This window comes from Rhodamnia argentea, chromosome 7, assembly GCF_020921035.1.
Source record: "Rhodamnia argentea isolate NSW1041297 chromosome 7, ASM2092103v1, whole genome shotgun sequence".
NCBI lineage: Eukaryota > Viridiplantae > Streptophyta > Magnoliopsida > Myrtales > Myrtaceae > Rhodamnia > Rhodamnia argentea.
In genome coordinates, this window is record NC_063156.1 from 4856690 (window position 1) to 4865458 (window position 8769).

An 8769-nucleotide genomic window follows, 5' to 3' on the forward strand; every position below is an offset into this window, starting at 1 on the left:
GAAACAGAATTAGAGAACCGGAATGGTTACCATACGCACACTGATAATTCTGCTTTTGAAAACTAGTGTAATCTTTATTACTCGTATACAACTTTAAACATGTTGTTATGCAATGTCAAAATACATTCGAATAAAAAGATGCACGCGTTTCAATGAATAGTTATGCGATAATAAAGATCGGAAGTCAAATTCGAATTCAATATCGATACCCATGAACAATCAAATTGTTTTTATTGGTCAAAAAGGTATGCCAATTTAATACGCATTGCTTATGTATAACATTTTCATTTACCATTTTATGTTGAGGATGAACGGTTCTTGATCTCGGTATATCATATGAATGTCTTAAGAAATGCAATTCATGGAATGTCTTAAGAAATGCGATTTCTTGTCCTCATCTAGGTTCTTTGATCAATGGTTTTCATACGTTACTTGTATATACAAATATATAGTACATTACGGAAAACTCCAAACCGATAGTCATCACAAATTTATCCCCGAATCAATTGTTTGACCACCAAAAATTTCAAATTGGCACACTTATGATAAATCTATCCTCCGACAGTTTTCATCAAAATATAAATTAGATGACACGTGTCGGTTGACGAGCCTATCATTGAGAGATCAATCTTCCCTGTACCCCGCCATTGTCACCACCGTCACTCGAGCCTCCCGCCAAGCTTTATCTATTGCCACTGATGAGGTTCGTAGTGGGGACGAGCTCAACTCGGTCTGCATCATAAAGGAGCTCAAGGACCGATATGGAGCTCCTCCATAACTAAGCTCCGCTCGACCTCAGCTGCGAAGGAGCTCCATGGCAAGTTCTGGAGCAACAGCCGCTGTCTTCTTTTGTCTCATGCGTCTTTGTAGCACGAGCAACCGCACCTTCTACCTGCACATTTGTGGCTTTGACCTCGCATTGGCCTCGACGGTAAAGATGGCGATCGGATTGGTGGTTGCTGAAGATTTAGCACAATGGTGATGCTAGGGCAACTTGGACATCCACGAGAGCTCCGAGATCTGAACGGCCGGCGTTTAACTCGGCATGGGCAGAGCGGAGGAGGTAGAGGACGAGCGAGGAGAGCAAGGTGGGATTTGCCAGTTGCTGGAGTCATTCGACATTCAATTTAACTTAGATATCCGAATGTTAGCCCAACACTAAATAAGATATTAGAAATTCAACTTTTGTCCAAGTGAAACCATATCTCAATCAGATGTTATCTTTTCAAGTGCTACAATAGCAATTTTTTTTAACCAAAATCCCTATAAATATGGTATTCTCCAAAATTACTTCTCTATTCACTTCTCAACTACTTTCCCCAACCACACTTCTAACTCAAAACTCTTTGGCTAAATAAACTTTTGAAATGGTAAGGTTTTCGCAAATTAACCTAATTGGATCACATCATTGGCCAAAATAATTCCCAAAACTAATTAGGCCCTTTGACCATCAATGTATTGTCCAGAAGCCAAACAATCGATTCCTCCCTACCTGCAACATTACAAGGTAATCGAGAGCACTTGGGTCCTGAGTAAAGATCGCAGCCAAATCAGGTTTACCTCAGACACGAGATGATGAAATTAGGCGGTGTCGGGATCTCTTCCACAAGAATATCGGCAGCTGAGAGATTTGCCGGAACCGCTCGTGCTCGTGAGCACAATTGACACGACTGGCTCACAAGCAGGCAAAGCACGGTATCTGAATCCGCCGGAGGAGCTTTTGAGTCCGGTCATATGAAGATCGAAGGCAGAGCAATACTTGCTCTGTGAAAAGGTACTCACGAATCGCCAGCCAAAAGAATGCCAATCACAATCAAAGCCAAGTCGCTCTAATTCGGCATGGAAAATCGCAAATTGAGGCCGTTATTTAATTCTTCTTTCTGTTCACAAAGGAGTACATCTACTGAAATTCGCCGCTCTACAACATGGCGAATCTAAAAGAAGAAGAAAACGAAAACGAAAACGAAAACGAAAACGAAAAGAGAAGCTGATCTGTTCTATTCAATGAGCAGCGACACCATCGCCACCGAAAAAATCAACTGACGGATCTGACTCGTTCCGAGCAGGACTCCCAGGGCTGGATCCGACAAACCAAACGCACTTGGCGGCTACGAGCTTCTTCCTCTGCGGGCAACGAGGCCCGTAGATCCTCCCGACGAAGCAGGGCATTCCGTCGGCCGCGTCGACCTGGGGCTGTCCGTCCTGGTTCGGCGGCGGAGACGGGCAGATCTGGATGAGGGAGTCGACCCGGTGGAGCCTGGCGCTGATTCGCAAGTCTCTGAGCTGAGCGAGCGCGCCGGGCTTCAGGTACTTGAGGTAGGGCTCGGATCTGCGATTGATTCTTCGCGTCCTGCGATTCATGATGTTGAGAGAGAGAGAGAGAGAGAGAGAGAGAGAGAGAGAGAGAGAGATGCAGGGGTAGAGAGAGAAAGGGCGGAGGCTAGGGTTAAAAGGAGAGGGATAGGGGCGGGAAAGGGAGAGAGAGGCTTTTGGTTTTCGAAAGCGAAGGCGGAGCGCGGGAGGTTCGTGGAGTTTTGACCTCTCCGACTGTTCACTCGACCTACTCGCCCTGTGAGGGCGCCGCGTGTCATTCGATGACAGGACGACTATTCTCTTGGGGAGAATCTCACTTTGCTCCCCTGATCTATAACCATCTTACATGTCGAACCCAAAATTTTAGATATTTCACTTCACCTCCCTAAACTCTCATATTCTTCTGCTTTAAACCCCAATCATGAAAGTCTTTCAATTTGCCCCCCTAAGTGTGTAGTGCGCGGGATTCCCAAGCTGCAATCAAAGAATTACACAAAAAGGCCTCTCTGTCCATAAAATGGAAGAACGTGATGTACTGTAGCTCACTGAACCATTCTAATGAAAAATAAATAATTTAAAATATATTTTTTAAAATTGATCGTTTGTATCAGATAAAATAATAAGTCAATAAAAAAATTTCTCCGTTGACACCAATATATATTTTAATAATTCCATTAATAGTAAAAATATTTTTCATTCATTATCATTTTAATGAATTATTTTTTAAATATTTTTTTTTATGAAATAAATGGAGTCTAACGTGTGGGAGCCTTCCCGAGGTGGGTGAGTTTTGGGGGTTAATCTGAAAGGACTGAGGTTCGTAGGGGCGGAAATGAAATTTTCACAAAAGCTAATGATACCGACATTTTTCTGTTTTCATTATTGTTGTCATTTTCTTCCTCCTCAATCATACAATTCTGCGATTCTTTTTTTCCTTCTGCGACTTCGCTCTACTTGGCTTCTCATCACGTTGTGTTTAGTTTGGTCAAGTGAGTCCTCGGGACGCACAGCAATGGCTGATTCGATACCGAAGTCTTCGCAAGCGTAGCCGCGAAACTGTTCCTTGGACGAGAAGGCTTCGTTTATCACGTGGGCCGCCTTTGCATCTTAACCCAACTTTCCACCAACAAAAATTCTTCGACTTTCCATCTCAAATTCCATCTGTTTCCCCCCATTGGAATCGTTGCTTCATGCTCGCTGGTTCGCGTTCAAACCAAGCCTTACTGGGAGCTCCAGTCTCGCCGCCCCCTGAAAATGAAGCGTCCCCCTCGCGCTGTGCTTCTCCTGTTCTTGGTCCTCTGCCTGGTGGGGCCTCGTCGCGTTCGCTGCGAGAAGCCTCCGGTGGTCCGGGTCGGTGCGATCTTCACGCACGATTCGGTCATTGGGAGATGCGCGAAGGCCGCGATGGAGGCCGCGGTCGCCGATGTGAACGCCGATCCGGCGATTCTCAACGGCACGGAGCTGAGGTTGACCATGGAAGACGCTAATTGCAGCGTCTTCATGGGGTCCATTGAAAGTGAGTTCGAATTTTTTCCCCTTTTCACGTTCAATGAAAGTTTGAACTTTTCTTTTCTAGTTTAGGATTTTGTTCTTGCAGTTATGTGCATTGTAGTGGAAGGACTCTTCTGGGGAATTCTTATTATTAAACTTATGGCTTTCCGGATTATTGTTAGCTGAGGTTGACCATGGATAAACGACTTTCTGATTACTCTGTGGCCCACACTCCACATTTTTCTGAATATATTAAGGGCCTTGTCGTTACTTTTCCTTTTGTTTTGAGATCCAATTTTGCTTACTCTGTGATGAACTTTGAATGCTCACTGAACCATTTTAATGAAAAAAAAAAAAAAAAACTGTGACGAAGATCTAGTTCCAGTACTCGATATCCAGCAGAATGAACACAGTTGTCACGAAATAATCCAATTTGATGTCTGTTTTCATTTTGGTTTTTTCGGGTTATACTGGTTTTCTGGTTTTAGTCTCTATAGACAAAAAGCAAGCAAGTCAGGCATGAATTTGCATCATTAAGTTTAAATGGTCTTTCACCAGTGTAGCAGGTTTTTATTTGCTAAGTTAATGCATGGACTAGTTCTTTAATTTCTCTCTGTTCAAGAAGTCGTACTTTGAACTCTGCTACAAAGATTATAACTTGAATTAAGGTTGTTCTGTATCTGGCAGCCTTTAAAGTGATTGGCGAAGAGGTGGTGGCTATTATTGGATCACAGTCCTCGGCAATAGCTCATATGATTACCGAGATTGTGGATAATCTCCAAGTTCCTCTCATCTCTTATTCTGCCACTGATCCTACACTTTCTGCTCAGCAATTTCCATTTTTCGTTCGCACTGCGCAGAGTGACTCCTACCAAATGGCTGCAATGGCTGATTTGATCGATTATTATGGATGGAAAGACGTCGTCGCCGTCTATATTGATGATGAATTTGGGAGAAATGGGATATATGCTTTGAGTGATGAACTTGAGAAAAGAATGATGAAGATTTCATATAAGTTGCCTTTGCCTGTCCAATATGATTCAAGACACATCATGGATGCACTCAATAACTCTAAAATATTTGGTCCTCGTGTTTATGTTGTTCATGCAAATCTTGATCCTGCTTTCAGAATTTTTACCATAGCGCAAGAACTGCAGATGATGGGAAGTGATTATGTGTGGCTGGCCACGGATTGGGTCTCTGCCACTTTAGATTCACTGTCTCCCAAAAACCAAACATCTATTGAGATTATGAAAGGGGTAGTTGCATTACGCCCCCATACTCCAGATTCTGTCCGGAAGAGAGCATTTATTGCTCGATGGAGAGACATGCAGACAAAAGGGTTAACTAGGTCTGGACTAAATACTTATGGTCTTTGTGCGTATGATACAGTTTGGGCGGTTGCATATGCAATCGACAGGTACATAAACGAGAATGGAAATTTCACATTCACATTCAGGGACGCCCTTTATGATGAGAAAACAAAAGACATGTGGCTTGGAAAGCTTAAAGTCTTTGATGGAGGATCTCTTCTTCTGAAGAAATTGTTGCAGCTAAACTTCACTGGTTTGACCGGTCAAATTTACTTCAATGCAGAGAGGAATGTTCCCAGTGGTGGTTATGATGTCATCAACATAGTCCAGAGAGAGATTCGTTTGGTTGGATTTTGGTCTAATGAAACAGGTCTCTCAGTTTTAGCTCCCAAAAATATTGAAGGGGGTCAGAGCAGTTATACCCGTGAAGACCAGAAGCTCCATGATGTGACTTGGCCTAGCGGAAAAACAGAAATACCACGTGGCTGGGTGGTGGCAGATAGTGAGAGGCCTCTCAGAATTGGAGTGCCAAACAGATTTAGCTTCACTGGATTTGTCATGGAGAACCAAAGTAGTCATCAATTCCAAGGATATTGTGTTGATGTGTTCAATGAAGCAAGGAATTTTGTGCCATATGATGTCCCTTACAGATTCGAGGCATATGGAGATGGACATTCAAATCCCAATTATGATGGCCTGACCAAAATGGTAGCAGATAATGTAAGTAAATCATACTCTTGTAGCCTGAAACAGAGAAAGTGATGAACTTATTGCCAAGATGCGATTGCTATTTCGATGTGTGTCACATGAGTTACATTTGTAGGACATGAAGTCATAATGCATGTGCGCAAGATGGGCTTGATTCTTTATGCTTAAAGTCCCATAGGATAACTGTATGAAATAAACAAGGCAAGAAAGCCGAGTAAAATTCTCGTTTTGTCGGTAACCTCTAAAATGAACATACTCGTGATGGTAGCTTTAGGATTGTATGGTCTTCTTCTACTGAAGCATGATTAATCCTGGTGAGTCCACCTATATCATTCTTGAAGTTTTAATGTTAGGAGTTTGACGCTGCCGTTGGAGACATTGCAATTGTGACAAACAGGACAAAAATAGTAGATTTTTCTCAGCCATTTGCTTCAAGTGGTCTTGTCATAGTGGCTCCAATCGACAATTCTAAGTCGAGTGCTTGGGTGTTTCTCCAACCTTTTTCAGCCGAGATGTGGGTTGTTACAGCAGCTTCTTTCGTGATGATTGCTGTAGTCATTTGGATTCTTGAGCATCGAGTGAACAACGATTTTAGGGGTCCTCCAAAGAGGCAACTTGCAACAATGTTCCTGTGAGCATCCTTTTTGTTAAAGGATTTTCGCTTTGGGTTTATCTTTCTAAGCATACATTTTCACAATGGAAATTTTCCTATTGCAGGTTTAGCTTTTCAACTCTGTTTAAGAAGAACCGTAAGTGTATCTTTGTATCTAGAATAATTTTGCTTATCTCTGTTCATGATTAAAATACTCAAACCTGGAATTTGATCCTTCTTTTTACAGATCGTGTACGGATTGTCAAACTAATTTACTAGGATAGAACAGATATAGAAAGATGTTGGCATTAACTGAAGCTGGCTTTTTTATGTTCATGCAGCATCTGTTAGTGGACATTATATATCTGTTATGCTTATAATCTTTACCTAAGCTTTGTCAGATGAGACATGTATTTGAACCTTTGGGCTATGTTGCATTGGATATACAGCATACTCGTCATGGAAAAGGGATTCTGTTCACATGTGAATACTTGGCGACAAAAGAATGCTGCTGTGACAATAAAAATTGCATTTCATGGACAGGCACACTGGAGAATTGGTTACTTCATATGTCACCGTATTTCTGAATGTTTCTTACGAAAGGAATTTGCATCAAAACCCAATTCGAAATAAGAGCATATGGATGTGTATATCTATGTATGCATTGCCACATTTCTGTACATGAAAGAATTCAGTTTTCTATTTCTTGTGACATCTATATATTGTATCCCTAGGATTTTGAATATTTGACTGATTTTAGTGGTGCCGCCTAATTTCAGAAGAAGATACTGTAAGCCCACTGGGGCGTATGGTAATGGTAGTGTGGCTTTTCTTACTGATGGTGATCTCATCAAGCTACACAGCGAGCCTTTCTTCAATCCTCACAGTTCAACAGCTCTCATCACCCATTACAGGAATTGATAGCTTGATTGCAAGTAATTGGCCCATTGGCTATCAAGTGGGATCTTTTGCTCACAGCTATCTAGTGGAAAGTCTTTACATCTCCCCATCAAGACTGATTCCCCTAGGCTCACCAGAAGAGTATGAAAGGGCACTCCGGCTAGGGCCAAACCATGGTGGGGTGGCTGCTATTGTTGATGAACAGCCATACGTGGACTTATTTTTATCAAAGCATACTCAATTTGGGATTATTGGGCAAGCATTTACCAGTGGCGGCTGGGGATTCGTGAGTAGAAGTTTTACTTGTATACATGTTTCTGCATATATGACAGGAACTGCTAAGGAAATCGTTTGGGCATAGCACAGTTTCAATAGATGAATTACAGAAAGTCCTCTGCAAAATCGGTTGCCTTGTATATGTGCATAGTAGCTGAAAAACTGTGATAGACCACTGCTTCATATTATTTATTGCATTTACTTTGAAATGATCATCTGCCCCCAAGTTCCCCAATGGTAACAGTTGACTAAAAGCTTGACAAGGAAGGTCTTCATTGTGTAAATCTACATTCACATTCTGGATCCCAGCATTTGGCCCTTTTTACTAGTCTTGCTATCATTTGCCAATTTAATTAGTTCAAATCAGAAGTTTGGATGATAATGGGGAATACTGCTCGTGGATATCTGATTTTTACTTTGGCTGTTGTCATTGTCTAATGGATGTCTGTCTACATTATGTTTCAGGCGTTTCAAAGAGGTTCTCCACTGGCTGTTGACATATCAACTGCAATATTGAAACTGTCCGAGAGTGGGAAACTCCAAAAGATTCGCGAGAAGTGGTTTTGCAAAATGGCTTGTCCCAGTGAAAGGGGAAAGGACTCGGAACCTGAACAGCTTCACTTGATCAGCTTCTGGGGCCTCTTTCTTCTATCTGGTGTCATTTCTGTCGGAGCCCTTCTGGTGTTTCTGATCCGGGTGATTCGCTTGTTTGTCCAGTTCAAGAAGCAGCAAATGGCTACGACCACTTTGCTATCAGAGTCCTCAAATAGGCAATGTTCTGATACCTTCTGCAAATTTCTCGACTTTGTTGACCAGAAGGAAGATGCTATTGAGAAAAGCATGTCTCGAAATGGGAATGCTCAACAACAGATTCCCTCATCGACATACGAGGATGTTCCCTGAAGTCGGTAGATTTGCTGAGTTGGTTTTGCTAGGTAAAGCTTTTTGCAATATCGAGTTTTCCGTCAAGTGTCGATTAGTCTCTCTCTAAGTTTAGATCGAAGCATGTAAATATATAACCCTCTCCCTTCTGTCAGGCTCCCCTATAAGAATGCAGTCTGATCATAATTCTCCAGCTAGATAACCTCTGGATCTATTATTGGGTCTGTTCTTAAGCAAATTTCTGCTGTTTGGTCTCTGAATGACTGCCAATTTATGCAATTTGGTTTTGGTCAA

General features: G+C 42.0%; 2 protein-coding genes across 4 annotated transcripts; one reads left to right on the forward strand and one right to left on the reverse strand.

The window, feature by feature from the left end:
* Positions 1 to 1521: 1521 nt before the first annotated feature.
* On the reverse strand, positions 1522 to 2506 carry LOC125316051. The gene has a single exon (XM_048283008.1). The coding sequence runs from the start codon at positions 2359 to 2361 to the stop codon at positions 2002 to 2004; it is 360 nt and encodes a 119-aa protein (XP_048138965.1). The 5' UTR covers positions 2362 to 2506; the 3' UTR covers positions 1522 to 2001.
* Positions 2507 to 3226: 720 nt separating this feature from the next.
* On the forward strand, positions 3227 to 8769 carry LOC115750834 (glutamate receptor 3.7). 3 transcript variants are annotated; one of them, XM_048283005.1, is made up of 6 exons: positions 3227 to 3829; positions 4492 to 5837; positions 6179 to 6456; positions 6543 to 6574; positions 7332 to 7603; positions 8059 to 8769. In XM_048283005.1, exons 1-6 carry the CDS (start codon positions 3568 to 3570, stop codon positions 8494 to 8496), a joined length of 2628 nt encoding a protein of 875 aa, XP_048138962.1. In that variant the 5' UTR covers positions 3227 to 3567; the 3' UTR covers positions 8497 to 8769. The 3 variants fall into 3 exon arrangements, with proteins under 3 accessions (XP_048138962.1, XP_030544272.1, XP_030544273.1); XM_030688412.2 differs by having other exon boundaries at positions 3228 to 3829; positions 7197 to 7603; XM_030688413.2 differs by having other exon boundaries at positions 3694 to 3829; positions 4473 to 5837; positions 7197 to 7603.